Here is an 18,587-nt window from a genome sequence, read left to right as displayed (position 1 = left end):
ATTTTGAGATATCAAGAAGCAGTGATAGTTTGTAGTTTTTGAGGACCTGCAGTGGTTGACTAAATTAAATCCCTCCTTTGGCCAGCTCCATGTGGCAGATCTTGCTGGTTATTCCATGTTCACATGGTGATGGGTGGTTTATTGTTGTGGAATGGTACAGTACTGTGCGATGGACATGACCGGTAGCAGTTTTATCTTATGTGAGTGTAACGCAATAGAAGGGAATTAAGGACCTGAGGAACAACCTACCAGTCTTTTTTCAAGATAAAATATTTAAACTATGATCCTCCGTAGAGCCTGAAGTCACTGGTAGTGCTACCTGGGATGGAATTTTAACCGATGCTCCACATCCTAGCATCGGCATGTCAGAGTTTTCTCCTTTATGTATTGAGATACTTATATCTCTTATGGGCCCCCTGTCTGCCTTGGATCTTGGCTCTTGACAAGGATATAGCATCACCTAAATTGGTGGAAATCTGCAATAAATACATGGCTACTACTACTCTTTCATTTAGCTTGAAACATGCTTACATTCTGCCATTCCTCAAAAAGCCATCTGTAGGCACTACCATCTTGGCCAACTACATTTTCCTTGCTCCCATTCCAAACCAAGCTGATCGAAATGTATGTCAACTCTCAGTTTACTTTGTAAAAAACAGCTACTGGACATAGCCCAGGTGGGTTTTACAACTGTTCATAGCACTGAGGTTGCCCTTCTTGCTGAGGATATTAGAACCATGTTGGATCAGGGTGGCTCTGCTACACTGATCCAATTTGACCTCTCTGCTGCCTTTTATATGTTTGCTCATTCTGTGCTTATAGGGAGGATAGTTAGCACTGGAGTCTCTGCTCTAGCCCTGAATTGGAATAAACCCAACCTCTCAGAAAAATCAAACTGAGTCTTTCTACCTCTTTTCGTCTCCAATGGCTTCAGTACACCTTTTGGGTTGCCTCAGGCATCTTATTTGAGCCCCGCATTATTCAATGTGCATATATGCCTCTGCTGGCAGCCCTGATCAGATACTTCAAAGGATTCTTCTTCATGACTTATGTGAATGATACTCAGATTGTGGTTTCTATTTCAGGCAACCTGGGTAAAACCCAGGAGTTGCATCTCTGCTATAATGTCAGCTATCGCAGATTGAAACAAAGCTTTTTAAAGCTCAATGCGGAGCAAACTGATATACTTCTCTTTTGAGACAACAGCCCTAGCATGAAAAACTGGGCACATTACCCACACCCACTCTTCGCACCAGAAATGTAGGCGTGCTATTTGATTCTGATATGTTATCCTCAGCACAAATTACTATGGTAGCATCTTAGGGTTTGATTACAAGTTTGGCGGTGCGGCGCCGGGTCCACCCTGCTGCCGCCACACAGCCAAACCCCATGGCTAGATTACGAGTTTCTTGTGCCTGGCAGGCTTTTTCTTGACGTTCCCACGAGGGTGACTCAGAAAATGGGCACCGCAATGGGAATGCCTAAAACAGTTCCTGCACAGCAAGGACTGTAAAAGTCGATGCAGTGCAGGAACTGGTGTGCAGGCACACGGGGGCACACGTTGTGCCTCCCTGTGTGCATCCACATGACTGAGAGGACCCCTGTGTTTCCTCTCCAGCATGAAAATCGTGGCGGAGAGAAAACATTTATTATGCTTAATGGGACCGCAGCAGTCCAGTCAAGCTATTACTGCCTCTACATTGCAGCACCACCGCCAGGGAACGGTGGTTCTCTGGCCGCTGTGGTGGGGAAAAGGTGGTCCGACTGGCCTAAATGTAACAGGGCTGTCGGGAGAAAGCCACCACCGCACCCCTACGAGTCCAGTTGTCTGGAAACCGCTAGTCTCATAATCAAGCCCTAAGTGTTTAGCCTTGCTTTAGGCCATCCACAAAATCCTTCCATATTTGCCTCTCTCTGCTCATAGGTCCACGTTTCAGTCCCTTATCTCTTCTCGACTGGACTATACACATGCGGTATATTTAGGCATACCAGCTTATCTTCTTGATTACAGAATATTATTGAATGTTAAAATCTTTACTCCCCAAGCTTTACTGGCTACCTATTCTGCATAGGTGTGCTTTTAAGGTGCTCTGCCTAGCTTTCAAAACCATTAAGGTTACTGACTCAGCCTATTTGTTCACAATGATCTCTTTGCATACAGCATTATGCACTATTCACTCCTCTGGAGCCAGATTTCTCCGGGATCACAGTTTTAGGTGCCATAGTATCAGAGGGTGCTCTTTCTTATAATACACCAGCAAACTGGAAGTCACTGCCTGCTACCCTGAGGCTGGCTTCTGATTAGCTTTCTTTTAGAAAGATATTTAAAAAATGGCTGTTCAGCAGTTGCAATGACCACCTGTTTGTTTATGTAAAGCGCCAGAATACCCCGTTTTTGGAGTAGCAGTGCACTTTAGTAGTATCAATCATTTATTCAACCATTCATTATGTAATCTATATATTTTATGTATCAACTGCCCAACCACAGCTTTTTTGGCATCGCCGCATTTGTCACATAATCCATAATCTACTGCATACTCTGTAGATTTTAACAGAAAGCTGTTTCTAGCTCAAACAGATCAAATGTTACTAAAAACGTGGAAACATGTGTTTTTGCGCAGTGGAAGGCCTTCGCAAAGGGAAGCTGGTCAACTTTCAGTTGCTTATTTCTGCATTAGGCTGTTAAACTGGAAATTGCATTATAAATATTTGCCCAGATAGCATCAGCACATATAAAAAATGACACAACAATTAACTACTACTATAAAAAAGTACCCCATTATGCCGCATCATTTCGCCTTTTCTTGCTGCAGATACAGTTAACCATGCCGCATAATTTGGGGTTTCTCTGCCGCATAAACCTAGAGGCACTGGATATATTGCATTTATATAGCTCTTACTAGCCCCAGTGAGGTGTTGAAGTGCTTTGCATTGGGTAGCTCACCGTTAGGAACCCAAGGTCAATGTTTTTTTCCGGTGATTATTATAGGTTATTATTTACTGCTTGGTTGATAAGAAAACTGAGATTATTTTTTAGTGTTGTTTTGAATTTTGAAGATACTAGCCCTGTTGACGAATAGAAGTTAATTCCACTGGAGGATTCCTAGAAGGAAAGACTGGTATTTAAATGTTACACCTGACTCTTTAGGAGAAATTAAGATGTGAAGACTTGCTGAAGTGAAGACGTAGGGTTCCGTTGAGGGTGTATCATGTTAAGTTGACCTAAAACAAGCCATTATTGGTTTTGTATACCCTCGCCAATAACTTTTGTAGGGTCCTATTCTTGTCAAAAGCCAGCTTGTCTGCATTGTGGCGACAGTCAGAAATAGGTGTCTGTATGATAGACTGAATAAGGTTAAGGAGGCAACCTTTATGACTTTGTCCAATGTGGAAACAAATAATGTTCAACACACACAACTGGGAAGTTTCGGTAGTTCAATCCGCTGAACTCTAGTGAGTTAATTAGAGCCTCAGCTGTAATGAATAGGACACAAGAGAAAATGTTATGAACGTTTAAAATCTGATGACTTTATTGTCATGGAATTAGTATGAATGTATAAAACACTTCTTTTTTAGGTTTCGCCTGTACAGCGCTAGCGCTGTGCTATTGAAATCTTTTGCATTACATTTATCTTTAAAGGGATTTACATCCAAGTCTTCACTTCTTATTGGTCCTATTGCTTGTCACTTTACCTTTCCCCGTTTCTATTGGCTGTAGGGGGTTCTATTTCCTGTTCTTCCTTGTGTGTTTCTCTAATCAGTTTCCTATCTGTAAAGTACTGTGTTCATCCACTTTGGTGGAACTTCTTTTAAGCATCTCAAGCAACGATCAGGAAAACAAAATAAAAACAAGAGCTACACCCTTGCTTTAACCCCTTGCGCGCTAGCGGTTTTCCCGCTGTGTGCTGGGTTTTTCGAAAACCCACGTTACATGACGAGCTCAGCTCGTCATCAGCATACGAGCGCCGTCGCTGATGACGAGCTGAGCTCGTCATCAGCATCGAAGGGGTTAAAGTTACAGTGCTGCCTGAGTGAATGGGCTCAGCGCATGGAGACCTCATGATCCCAATCCTGAGTGCTGGGAAGCAAAGTTCCGATGGAAGGGCACTCACCAAACCCCGGACAAAGTGCATTCACCAGTTCCCCTGGACCCGAAGCAGGCACCCACTCTATTTTTTTTTTATTACCTGGTACCACTCTATAGGTGTGCCCATGTATTCATGGCAAGTGACGTATAATGGTGGTCATAATGGATTAGGCTAAAGTTTGTAGTGCAGTCAATAAAAGAAACCCTTGAGGCGCATGGCTTCATAGAAGATCATTTGATATTGCTAGAAACGCAACGTTGTTAACGTAGAATCAGCCAGCAACAATCCTGAATCCTGCTTGTAATTTGCTTTTGACACTGCTTTGGAGCAGCTGTGCCGCTATCTGCGCTGCCCAATTGCCCTAGAGCTCAGCGCTGTGGAGACTTGGTGCTTCTAGTGCCATTTCTTTCTATCTGCAGCATTTCGATCGAGATTAACCTTTACAGTGTGTCTAGGGCACAAGCAGGCATCCACTCTGGCTCGAGGAATCCCCTGTGCAAGGGGTTTCCTTAGGAATGGGGTGGCCGTTTTGCGGGCCGTCCCGCACAGGCAATGTGGGCATGAGGAGCCGTCTTGCTTGCCTACACCACCCACCCCCACCCCAGGAAGCCCAGCACGTGTGGAGCACTGTGCACTGCTCCTGGCTACTTTTACCACAGCACATAAGGGGTGCTTTTTCCCACTCCTCTCCCACGACCAGAGACCATCAAACCACCCGAAGTGGCACTGCGGGCCCCACGAGTGGCCTGCTGAGTCCCACGAGGTCCTCTGCATCCCTCCTTTACCCCATTGGAGTTATGCTGAAACATATGCATTGCACGTTTGGGCAGTGCTGAATCCGCACTCATACACATACCTCTCACCCAGCACTCACATTCCTCTCACCCTCCAAACACACCTCTCACCCTGAACTCAAACCGCTCATCCTTATACTGTTGAAATACCACCCACCCTCTACTCGCACCCCTCTTACCCTTGTACAGGGTAACACCTCTCACCCTGTAAACTCACACAATTCCCATTTAGCAATGAACGCACATTAGTCAGCATGCATTGAGGCACTTTCACCCTGCACAGACACTTTTCAAACTTCATTCACGCACCACTCAGCCTGCACAGAGAGCACTCACACCGTTCTCCCTGCACTCATACACTGCTACAGCACCCATTATTAATCCCATAGGCAAAACCTGAAACATTTACCAATGCTTGTTGCATTTGTACTTTCTTACTTTTTACCAATCTCTTCTTACTTGTTTAGCTGTTATGAAAAGTTCTGTTTTTTTTAACTTGTAGTCATATCTCTAGATATCTTATCACTAGCCTTTCTCTACAGTACTTCAGTTTAAACCTTGTTAATTTTTGATAAGTGGTCCTAATGTTCATTGATGGCTACAGTATTAAAAGTCAATACAGATACTAGCCAAAAAGCGAATCCAGTACCTTGCAGCAGAGGCTGTTTTTTGATGATAGATTCCATCCACATAGGCTAAAGAGAACACCAATGTTTCTGGCAGAAGATGTGAAAGTCAGGGTGTTAGGAGGAAATGAGACTGAGGAAGGAAGACAAGTAGTTGCAGAGAAAGTAGGAAAGTAAAGAACATCAGTCACTGTCAAATTCAATATTGGTGAATGTATGGATTTCCAGTGACGGATAACTGTTAGACTATGTGGTACAAGTACCTGAACGTGGGGCGAGGAAATTGGGAATAAGCACAAGATTTGGGTGTCATCAATATATAAGTGGCAAAAGGAGACATGTTAGCCGGTGTGGTCACCAAGTAAGGTAGCATTAAGAAAGAAGACCCAAACCAGTGTGTTGTAGGACTCCAAATGATAATGGGTATAGTATATGGTAATAGTTGGGTTACTAAAAGACAGTAAAAAATTGATCAGAGAGGTAAGAGGAAACCCAGAGATGAGTTTCATTAGCAATTATAAAAGGGTACGGCGACCAATAGTGTCAAAGGCTGCAGCTAGGTCAAGTAGTAGAGGGATAGAACATATATTATGCTATTGCTTCCAGAGTGGCAAAAATAGGGACAAAGATGGCTATCCAGAACAACAAAAGTTATCAATATAAGTAGTACATCAACAAGTAGAAGAAATGCGCAAGTGACACCAGGGGCTTGAGAACAGTGCTTTGGGGCCTATTATTCAGTCTGTAAAAAGAATACAGAGAAGACAGCTTGAGCTGGTGTCTAAACATAATGGCCTTGAGAAGACCTAAAATGCAAGAGGGAAAGGACAAAGAGATGCACAGAGGAGCCGGTAGCCCGCATTCTGTACAAAAGGGAAATATCTTGCAACTCGTTGTAAGGAATGTACACCTGACACTTCAGCGGTAAAACATATAGTACAAAAACTCTCAAATTGCAGGACTTGCAGGCACAAATAAGTTTAGGAGCCATTTTCATGGGGCCAAAACAAAATCTATGTACAAAACTAGTCTTGCTACTCTGAGTCATAAAGTCAGCACTTACTAGTTTTCTTACCATATATATTCGACCTACGGAGGAGGTTGTTCGCAGAGAAAAAACCTAACATGGGTGATCTGCTGTGGTCCATTGTTTAGGCAGGCCTTATTTTTATCCCCCCTGCTTGCCTAGATAAGTCTTGACTTGGCAGAGATGAATTAAGGCCCCCTCCCATATTAAATTCTCAGGACCGAAGTCAGTACCCAAAAGTACATGGTTAGTGGATTCCTCTACGTATCCCCTTGCCCGGTAGTGTTTTAGTTCTGCTTACCATTACTTATTCTTCTTCCACGAGATAGCCCAGAACTGGTTAACTGCATGACTAAAGGCATGCAACAAGAACCAAATTAAGAACTCTGCTGACTTGGATGGCTGAGACGACAATCTCAATGCGAAAGATTCATAGAGAGGCAGTAGAATGGGTTAAAGAAAGACAGATTTGTAGGAGGGTGACAGAGAAAAGGAAAGAGAGCAACACAGGCACATTCAATCATCAATTGAGAGTATGGGCTATAAAAAAAGATGTAATGTGGTTGCTGTCTCTATAACCAACAAGATGGCAAAAAACACGACCAAACAATACTTATGTAATCGTGCAATGTTGTACAACAGGTTGACTTTCTATTGCTCACGTGCACCTGGAAACTTAATGATGCATCTTGTGGCATACACTTCTAGACTCCAACGTTAAAATAAACTTTGAGATTATATGCTCGAGGCGGTTTATGAAATCTTCGGTGCAGGCATTTACATAAAGTGTGCCTTAATTGTATGCACTTCACATTTACGGTACATAGTGCTTTTTGTTGAAGTTCCTTGCCGAAAGATGACCCTTTTTTGCCATAAAAAATGCATGTAGTAACCGGTTCCATTGTGCTGGTGATCCTAAATATTTTACAGTAATGGCTTTTGACTGTAGAATGTTAAGCTGTTAAATGGCCTCAAAGCGCTGTTTGTCTTCCAGTTTTCATCCCACATGTTTCTGAGGTTTCCATCGCAGACGGGAGCTGTCTTGCAAGCAATATGTTCGAGTATAGTGTTTTAGTCTGTCTCTGGGTTGGGTGTAAATGTTTAATTCACTGAACGTCAAGTGTGTGATTTTGATGTTAGAGAGATGTGACCAGAGTCCTCTACCAATTGCTGTGCTATATCTGAGGTTAGAGTGTTCAGGAAAACTTTTACTGATAATCTGAACGATGCTGTTTAATGTGCTTGAAGTCTTTGCCGCATGCGTGGGTATGTGTGCGTTTGAACATGTATGTGAGTGTTATTTGTGCTGTGTTTGTATGTGCAAATGTTTCCATACTTGTTGGTACTCTTTCTGCCTGTGTCCGAGTTGTGAGATGAATGTAATTTAGTGAGGTATTCTGTCCACTGTCTTCTGTTGATGTACATGCTTTAATGGATATTTGCGTTTTTATCTACTATGCTCTGTTCAAAGTTTATGCATGGTATATGGTAAATGCTTTTGGAACCCTGCAATACCTTACCATACGACATATTTGATTTGCACACAAGTAAGGAAGCACAAGTTACTTACCTTCAGTAACGATATATCTGTAAGAAACAGTAGTTAGTGTTAGATTCCTTACCTTAGAATATCCCCAGGCATCAGACTGGATCCGGAAAGTTTTGCGTGGCAGTACCCCTGCACGTAGGTAGGCGTCATCTGCGGCTCCGCGTCCATCGTCGGCGTCGTTGGCGCCGGGATGACGTCGGAGTACTTAGATGCCGCCCTCGTGCGCTGACATCAGTTCTTATAAACAGCTTTTTTCGCGCCAGAAACGCAGAGCCATGATAAAAACCAACACTGGTGCCATGAAACTAGGGCCCTTTAAGGGATGAACCCTAACCCCAGATATCGGTTCGCAGAACGGGGAGGATGGGTGGGGCGGTAAGGAATCTAACACTACTGTTTATTACAGATATATTGTTACCGAAGGTAAGTAACTTGTGCATCTGAAAGAAACAGGTTAGTGTTAGATTCCTTACCTTAGTATAGATACCTCAGCAATACCAACCCCGAACCAATGATCACACTAGAAAGTCCTGGAGAACAGAACGGCCGAAAAAGCTGTCTCTCCGGACTTGGCTGTCCAGGCAGTAGTGTCTAGCGAACGTGTGCAGCGAGGCCCACGTAGCTGCCTGACAGATGTCCTTCAAGGGACTCCCGACCCAGGGCAGTAGTAGCCGCCGTGGCCCAAGTGGAATGGGCCCTCAGCCCAACAGGAGGCTCCTTCTTAGCCAAAGAATAGCATACCTTGATGCACAACATGACCCACCGAGAGATGGTCCGCTTGTGCACCGTCCGTCCCTTCTTAGCGCCCACGTAACCAACAAAGAGCTGGTCGTCCACCCGGAACTGGCGTGTGCGATCCAGATAGAATGAGAGCGCACGTTTGTCCAGACGGTGGAGCCTCTTTTCCTCTTTTGAGAGATGCGGAGGCAGAAAGAAGGTGGGCAAGGTGATGGACTGCCCGATGTGGAAGGCTGTGACTACCTTGGGCAGGAAAGAGGGATGCGTTCTCAAGACAACTTTGTCTGGATGGACAGAAAGGAAAGGAGGCTTGGAAGATAGAGCCTGGAGCTCACTCACCCTCCTGGCAGAGGTGATAGCACCCAGGAATGCAGTTTTAAGAGTGAGAAGACGAAGAGGGCAATTGTGAAGTGGCTCGAAAGGAGCGCACATCAAATAAGTAAGAACAAGGTTCAAGTCCCACTGAGGCATCACGAAAGGAACAGGAGGAAACATGCGAGTGATGCCCTTCAAGAATCTATGTACAACAGGGGACTTGAAAAGAGAAGGCTGATCAGGTAGCCTTAAGGAGGCTGAAATGGGAGAGAGGTAGCCCTTCATAGTGCCCAGAACAGAGCCCTGCTGGGCAAGAGAAAGAAGAAAGAGGAGAACCTCTGAAAGGGGGCAGAAAGGGGATCCACAGCCTTTGCTATCCACCATGCCGCAAATTTATTCCACCTGCAGGCGTATACCAATTTTGTGGAGGGATGCCTGGCTGCCAGAATCACATCACAGACTTCAGGAGGAAAGTCAAATGGCCTCAACTGCCGCCGCTCAATCTCCACGCATTGAGGTGGAGGCTGGACAGGTTCGGGTGGAGGACCGTCCCCTGCTGCTGCAACAGAAGGTCCTCCTGAAGAGGCAGACAAATCGGGGGATCGACTGACATGCTGAGTAGCTCGGGATACCAGTACCTTCGTGCCCTGTCCGGAGCCACAAGGAGGACTTGGGCCCGGTCGCGCCTGATCTTCTTCAGCACTCTGGGCAGAAGTGGTATAGGCGAAAAGGCGTACAACAGACCGCAGCTCCACTCGCGACGAAAAGCGTCGCCGAGCGAGTGCCGCCTTGGAAATTCCAACGCGCAGAACTGATGACATTGCACGTTCTCTTCGATGGCAAATAGATCTAACCAAGGCTCTCCCCACTGCTGAAAGAGACCTTGCGCCATATCCGAGTTCAGACGCCCTTCGTGATCCATCATGCACCGACGGCTGAGTTCGTCCGCCCTGGCGTTCAGCGAACCTGCCAGGTGTTGAACCACCCGGGTCACGCCCTGATGTTTCAGCCATTGCCAGAGGCACAGAGCCTCCTGACACAGGGTCCACGACCCCACCCCACCCTGTTTGTTGGAGTATCACATGGCGGTGGTGTTGTCCGTGAACACCTGCACTACACTCCCACTGACAGAGGGGAGGAATGCTTTCAGTGCAAGCTGATCACCCGCAGCTCCAGAAGATTGATGTGGAGCCGGGACTCCGCTGGAGACCAGAGGCCTATGATCTCCGCCTCTCCCATGTGACCCCCCAGCCCAGGAGGGACGCATCCGTCAAGACTACGTGCTCCGGTTGGGGTAGGGAGAGGGATCTGCCGCTAACCCAATGGACGTGGTAGGACAGGTTGCCCTGATGCTGGGCCCACTGAAACTTCAGGTCCCACTGCAGAGCCCGCATCCGCCACCGGGCATGATGCATCAGAAGGATGCAGGAGGCCATCAGCCCCAGAAGCCGCAGCGTCAACCTAACCGAGACCCGGGATATAGGCTGAAAGATCGGAATCAGAGCCTCAATATCCCGAACCCGCTGTTCGGGAGGATAAACCCGAAACCGCGCCGAGTCCAGAACCATTCTGATGAAGAGGAGCTTTTGAGAGGGACACAGGTGTGACTTCGGCACATTGATGGAGAACCCCAGCAGGTGCAGGACGTCGGCCGTAGTCTGGAGGTGGCTGACGACTGTCTGGGGCGAGCCCGTCTTAAACAACCAGTCGTCGAGATAGGGGGAAGACTGACACCCCCAATCTGCGCAGATGAGCTGCGACCACCGCCATCACTTTCGTGAACACCCGAGGGGCGCTGGTAAGCCCGAAGGGGAGCACGTAAACTGAAAGTGCTCGTGGCCTACCGTGATCCGCAGGTGGCGCCGGTGGGCCGGCAGGACGGGGATGTGAAAATAAGCGTCCTGCAAGTCCAACGCTACCATCCAGTTTCCAGGGTCTAGGGCAGCTAAGACCTGAGCCAAAGTCAGCATCTTGAACTTCTCCTTCCGGAGGAAGCCGTTGACGTTCCGCAGGTCCAAGATAGGGGGTAGGCCCCCTTTGCCCTTCTGGGGAACCAGAAAGTAGTGGGAATAGCAACCACACCCTACTTCTGGCCCAGGAACGCGCTCGATGGCCCCCTTGGCCAAGAGGGCCGTAACTTCCTCTTGCAAAAGTTGCAAGTGATCCCCCGACACGCGGTGGTACTGCTGTGGCATGGCTGGAGGGGTCGCCTCGAAGGGGAGGGAGTAGCCCCTTCGGACGATTTGCAGCACCTACCTGTCCGATTTGATGGAGCGCCAGTGGAGGAGGTGATGGCGAACCTTGCCCCCCACTGGCGTCAAATGGGCCTGAAAGCTCAGACTAGGAAGGCTTTGAGGTGGATGCTGCAGGGTTGGATGTGGACTGTCCCCGCCGCTGTCTCCTGGCACCACCACGGCGGTTACCACGTCCGCCGCTGGGCTGGATGTTAGTCTGGGGCCCCTTCCTTGGCCACGAAAGGAGCGAAAGGCAGAAGTTTGTTGGCGCTGGCCCGACAGGCCCAAGGACTTGGCCGTAGCCCTGGAGTCCTTGAAACGCTAAAGCGCACTGTCTGCCTTGTCGCCAAAGAGGCGACGGCCATCAAACGGCATGTCCATGAGGGAATTCTGGACATCAGCCGAAAAGTTGGCGGACCTCAGTCAGGCGTGGCGGCGAACAGCCACCGTTGTTGCACTCGCCCTGCCTAGCAAGTCCGTAGTATCCAGCCCACAACGAATAGAGTACCGTGCTGCATCTCACCCCTCCGCAAGGGCTTGGGCGCTTCACCTGGGCCTCCTCCAGGCAAGTTGGCAGCACGACCGTATAACATAAAGAGTGGGAATAATGGCCCAAAAGGCAAGCGGTGCTGACCAACCGCAAACCCCAAACTGAGAGAGGAGAACATCTTCTTTCCGAACTTTTCATACCTTTTGGATTCCCGATTAGGAGGAGCTGTCGGGAATGCGGTCTGGGAATTAGAGGCCTGGATAACGAGACTCTTGGGGTGGGTGGCAGGAAGCAAGGGTCGTCCGGGGCCGGGCGGTGGCATCTAGCCACGTTCCTATCTACAGGGGGACCTGTATCGGGCCTGGACCAAGTGCCCAACAGAACGTCAGTAAGGGCCTCATTGAACTGCAGTAGAGGCTCCGAAGAGCTTGCCTGCGGTTTGAGGACCTCAGTGAGGAGGTTAGTCCTCACGGCCGCGACGGGGAGCTCAAGAGCCAAGGCCTTGGCTGCCCTCGTCAACACCACACTGTAGGCAGCCCCCCCCCTCCGTAGCCATGGTAGGAGTGGAGACAAATCTAGTGTCGGGCGAAGTGTCCAAACCACTGGCCTCCCCTAGCTCAACTGCCCAGTCCTGAAATGACTGGCACTCCCATGCCAGGGGCTCCTCAGACCCCTCCCAATCGCCCTCTTCTTCCATCTCCTGGTAGTGTACAAAGGATGGGGCCGGATCCTAGAAGAATTGCTCTTTTCTCGTCGTCGAATGAGGCGTTGAGCTACGCCATTCCGACCCAAGAACCGGATCGAGCGGGGGATCGGGGACGACGTCGTCCGGGGACGGCGTAGGGGCGATACCCTGGGAGTTGGCGCCGGCAGAGGGGTCATGAGGTCGACCAGCGGCGACCCGGATCCAGAACCGTATCCAGCAGGGACCTGTGGCGTCGGGACCGAAGTCGTCGACGGCGCTTGGGCCGAAGCACCCGACGGCGCCGGGGCCGAAGCACCCTGCCTGCTTGGGCTCCCGGTCGGGGCCGCGGGCCCGAAGGCGCCACAGCGGGACCCGACGGAGGAGAGCGACCTCATGGCCATGAGGAAGGCATCGAACTCCTCCGGCATCGCATTCAGCCCAGGGACTGGCGGGTATAGAGCTGGCAGCGATGCCTGCGACTCCGGCGGAGCCGCGTGGGCAGTGTCACCCGAACCCCCGGCCGCATCGCGCAAGCGTCGGGAGGAGTCGGAAGAGCGATGTCGTCTCTTCGACTTCTTGTGCCTCTTACCTGAGGACTTGGAGCCCGAAGAATGGTGTCGACTCGCCGAGCTTTGATGACTGTGGCCCCGCGACCGGTCCTTTGGCCTCATCCTTGACCAGGAACGACGCGGGTCGACTGCCGGAGCTCGAGGCGCTTACGGGACGGCTCCCGTCTAGCCTTCGACATCAAGGCCCAGCAGTTGGGGCACGACTTGTCATCATGGTCGGCCCCAAGGCAATACAGGCACCGGCGATGGGGGTCGGTAACCGACATTAGTCGGTTGCAATCGGCACAGGGCTTGAACCCGGGCATCCCTACCGGCACCGATAGTCTTACGACTCAAAACAGGATCAAAAAGATCGAAAAAGTTAGTCAAAAAATGACGAAGGAGTACTGCTTTTTCCGGATCTGCGCTTGCTGGAACGGAAAAAAGAAGAACTGACGTCAGTGCGCGAGGGCGGCGTCTAAGTACTCTGATGACATCATACCAGCGCCAACGACGCCGACGACTGACGCGGAGCCGCAGACGACGCCTACCGACGCGCAGGGGTACTGCTACGCAAAGCTTTCCGGATCCAGTCTGATGCCTAGGGATATTCTTAGGTAAGGAATCTAACACTAACCTGTTTCTTTCAGATAGCAGGGTGCTGGCGGACTTCTGACTGACGAGGAGGTCAGTAACAAAAGAGTAAGAGAGGGATTGGAAAGGAGAGGAGTGAGAGGACAGGAAAGGAATGGAACAGAAATCCAGCAGGTAAACTGAGTGGCGACAGGGGATTAATGGGATGACAGAGTTTGAAATTATAAAGTGCTCTTGAAACAGTACTTAATTTGTGCTGGTGTTTTTCAGCGCTCAGCACCGGCACTTATTTGTAATCACCGGCACATATTTATGAGAAGTAACTACATAGTGGTGCTGTGTGTGACAGCTACAGTGGCTCAAAAAATGGGCAGCAAACCTCATTCGGAGACTGGAGAAGCCAAGAGAGGACTCCGTGACCCTAAGAGTAATGTCCCAAATCGCACTGAGGCTGCCTGTTCGACCTTCAGCCCTCTCGTTGGAACTACGCACAGCCTGGCAGTGTTGGCACAGGTACTCGAGACGTGCCAAAATTAGATGCCCTTATGCTCCGGAAATTCTGCTACTTATGTGCGAGGCCCTGCCACATGAATGTAGTTGGCAGAGACTGGTGGCTTGTTCGGAACAGGGACTGGATACTTTAGGTGACTTATATGAGGAGGGCACTATGGTCCTGTTCAATGATCTGCAAGATCGATATGACTTACCCAGGGGGGACTTGCTATTGCACTCTGCCCTCACTGCAGCCATTCGAAAACATTGTGGGGAGGGACTCACTGAGCCACCAACATCATGAGGATGTCAGTATCTGGTAATGGCGGCAGGGACGGTTAAGGCGGTCAGTGTATATACAGGGGAATAACGCTGGAAATACTGCTGCCCTTAACGGAGCTGCGATTAAAATGGAAAGTGGACATCGGCGAGGTTATTCCAGAAAAATCATGAGGGGAGATAGTAGAGAGGGCTTGGAAGAGCACCAGAAATGCCAGATCCCAAATGATGCATTTTTATATCTTACACAGGGCATACCTTACCCCGGAGAAGATAATTCAGTATTTTAATTCTCAACAGGTGGCTCATCCGCGATGCAATAGGGAGGGAGCTGGGTTTAGACATATGCTCTGGGATTGCCCACAGCTGAGTAGCTTCTGGGAAGAGGTAACTATGCTCACATATCACAGACAGGGAAGTCGTGGCATCACAGGGATATTGCCTATTACACTGGTTCCCACACACAACGAAAAACAATATCACAAGCAAATTCATAGATATGGGCTTAGTACTAGCCAAAAGAGATATAACCATGCACTGGAAAGCAAAACAAGGGCCAAATACAACTAGGTGGAAGAAAGAACTTATTAAGTGGGCGGAGTGTGAAGGGATAATTAGGATGCAAATAGCAAAATGAACGAAAAGCGAAACGGCGCTAGAGGCAGCTAGAGCATGGCAAACCCGAGTAGTCTTACTCTGAGTCCTAGATGATGCTGAAGATGAAGAATCGATTGTAGAGCCTCCGGTAGGGGTAAATTAGGCCCTATACACCCCTGACCAAGAATTAGTCCCGGAGCGTTGGTTAGCAACCATAGTGCACCGCCGTCCTCATAGTCCAAGGGTTCCTATAGTGATACCTCAGACAATTGCAAAGAACAGCCTGAACCAGAAGTTTATCACAAATGAGCAATCTGTATACAAGTGATACGCCGGGGTGGGGTGCGGTGGGGGGGGGGGATAAGTGGGGAAGGGAGGGGGGCAGTTGACAGGTGGGAGTTCGAAGTGGAGTACGTCAATGTATGGAATACTCCAAGGACTGAACACAAATGAACCCTGTCCATTGTATAACTGCGGGGGGAGGAGGTCTCCTGAGTACAGCAAGGACCTGAGTCTCCTCCATGTTGTTGTACTACGGAGCTGTACATATCAGAGTCCAGTAACTTTGTATTCAAATACATGATAAATGTGATGCCTTAATGAATTCTGCAAAATTCTGTAAACCCCAATAACATTTGTTTACAACAAAAAAATAACAAATTGGTGCTGTTTGTGTATTTTTAAACAACGTTCACTAGTGGAGCATTAAACTATTTAATATAACTTTAAAAAAATCATAAAACTTAATCTCAAGCCTGAAGTTTAAGAGATATTGATTGTGCCAGCTGCACTGGACCAGTGAGTAATACCTTGGGCCCTGGCAATTCATTATTTATAAATTAGGCACTAGTACTAGGCAGGCCACAATGAGTTCGTCCTTTCACCTTTTCCACAGAATATACATTTACCAGCGAGTCCAAAACTGTAAGGCAGGACGAAGGATGGAGTGACGTCGAGCTCTTTGTTTTGTTAGGTGCTAATGCTTGTTGGGGGACAGAAATATATGAGTCCGAGCAGGAGCCTCCTCAGGGTTCCAAAATAATCTCATGAGTACACTTAACGTAAAGTAGTCTAGACCGGGCTTTCAGCAGTCAAGGTCTCCCATTATCACACATTTCTTTAAGGCACATGCCACCTTAACCCCTTTGTCAAGTTCCCTGTCTCTATAAGTACAACTCTGCATTGGAAACAAAATTAATGTGAGGAATAAACTAGGAGCCTAATGCTGTGGAACTAATTGTGAAAAGCCTATGGTAATGCCAATAACGCATGAAATTCTGCACATTATCAGTTAAATTATTTATTTATACGTTAGATTCAATATAGCACTTTTACCAAAAGTGATTTAGATGGGTTAATGGTGTGGTACAATCATTAAAAGTGAGTTGACAAGATGCAGACGAGGGGTAAGAGTACAGTGAAAACAAGGTTGAAAAGCCAGATGTTTATTTCATGTTTAAATAAACATGTAACAGGTGATAATACTTCGAATAAAACGTCAATTTTCACGTCCCACTAGCCTCCCTAAAATGCCGCTTGGAAGATAGTCAACACCACCACCGGCCCCTGTAAAGCAACCTGAAGCCAAGGGATGTTCCAAACAAGCTCCCAGGAATGGGTGGATGACATTCCATATAGTTATAAAATCCAGTCAGCATACTGTAGTTCATCCAATGAAGGATGACAAAGCACAAAAGCGAGTCCAATGTGCAGAATGCACAGAGAAGCAAACCTAGCATCACCCAGCTGTCAAAACTTAGAACCAGAGGGCTCCATACCACTACCCAAAGGGCCCAAAGATAACCACACTGACACTCAGCACAGACAGTTCGAGGGTGAGAAGTGAAACTATAGAGAGATGAAGAGCAAAAGAAGCAGCATTATTACCAGCACAGTAGACCTCTTCAAGGCGGCAAACCCCTCCCCCTTTCGATGGTCCTGGGGAAACGGCCATATTCCGCATTTCTGCTCCAAACTCCTGCAGAAGTAACAAGGGAGTCCCACCTCTAGGGCATCCTTCTGTGTCACTAGAACTAATCCCTGGGGGACTAGAGTTCTCCAGTAAGGGGTCTTCAGACTCTTCCTGGAAATGCTTAGGGAAATGTTTTATCAGTCTGCGAATTTGGAAAAGTTCCTACTTAGGTACTCCATCGTAACGCGATACAAGCAAAGGATCTAAAAAACACTGAAAAGGAAATGTTTTATCAGACTGAGAATTCGGAAAAGTTCGTACTTAGGTACTCCATTTATCATATCCTGAAAGACCAGGGTGAAGTCAAGGATCCCCTATGATTTTGTGCCGTTGAAATTAGCCCATATATCCGCTGACATGCATGAAGCACAAAATGCCCCTACAACTACTAAAAATCATTTCACAAAAGGTAATAAATTGTAGTACACCTCACCCTTGTGATATGAAAGAGCGGGGTGTCATTGGTCCAAATTGTAGGCCAGTATCCCAGCAGGAAGCATCACAATGGGGGAGGAAGTCGTTCGAAACTGCAGTTATTAATATGTTGTTATGACACAAAACTTACTGACCATCAGTAGACGTAGCATGTGGTATTCCCACATATTCTATGCATGTTTTAGCGGATGTATGACGCGTACCGTCACAACGCGTGCTTTTACAACGCGTCTTTAACAACACAAGTCGTTACAACGACTTGCGTTGGGGGACGCTGATAGTGAATAGTATAATTTACTATTCTAACACCAGTTCCCGTGGATACTAGGGAAGGTGTTGGAATAGTAAATATACTATTCTTTATCCTCTAGCGCCCTCCAGCGCAAGTCGTGGTTACGACTTGCGTTGTAACGGACGCGTCGTAAAAGCACTGCGGAGTAAAATCCGCGTCGTAAAGGATGTTCTCCTGTTTTAGCACAGCCTGAGGTTAACAGTGTAAACAGCCTATAATTTAAAACCCTCCCTGATGTTCAAATAAACTTGAGGGTAGTTTACTTGCTATAAATCCTTTACTCGAATTGAGCCGAAGGTCCAAAAAGGCTGGATTGTTTTTTAATCAACTGTATCCTAAACATCTCTGTGAGTGTGGTATTCTTTTTACAATGCTCACACACAATTCTGTTCAAGAAAAGTTAGCAAACCAGTGTCTGGGCTGAGCAAACATACAATAAAATATGTTTTGGTATTACCTTCCACTTTTTCGAGTTTGGCAAGAGTTAGTCCTATGGCATTAGGACGGTGAGGACTTCTTGTGGAGAACACTCCAGTCTTTGCTCCATTAAGCCTTGGAGGCTGGACTTTAGCTTTACAGCTCAGGCGACCATTTTGATGAAAAACAAACAAAATCCTAAGAACAGAAAGGGAGGGACGAATTAGCTTTACTGGATAATTTAGAAAATATAATATTTACAAATTATGGGGAAATCGTGAAGTGCAGCCAGGGAGTGGAGGGTGTGTTCCACCCTTCCCATTTGTTTGGATATCGTGAAGATGGCATACTGGGAAATTATCACACCACTCCACTTGCTTCGGGTGCAAAAGGCTGCTTTATTTACAACTGGCAA

The 18,587-nt window shown here is 47.6% G+C and overlaps 1 protein-coding gene across 1 annotated transcript in view; it reads right to left on the bottom strand.

Moving 5' to 3' along the window:
- TRMO (tRNA methyltransferase O) overlaps positions 1-18,587 on the bottom strand; it is a 333,295-nt gene that overhangs the window by 104,064 nt on the left and 210,644 nt on the right. Inside the window, exon 3 of the mRNA XM_086961846.1 lies at positions 18,213-18,370. Within this exon, the coding sequence (XP_086817972.1) occupies positions 18,213-18,370 (158 nt within the window). The remainder of the gene's footprint in view (positions 1-18,212; positions 18,371-18,587) is intronic.

Source organism: Lissotriton vulgaris, chromosome 3_1 (genome assembly GCF_964263255.1).
Source record: "Lissotriton vulgaris chromosome 3_1, aLisVul1.2, whole genome shotgun sequence".
Classification (NCBI taxonomy): Eukaryota; Metazoa; Chordata; class Amphibia; order Caudata; family Salamandridae; genus Lissotriton; species Lissotriton vulgaris.
This window is presented reverse-complemented; position numbering and strand designations above follow the sequence as displayed.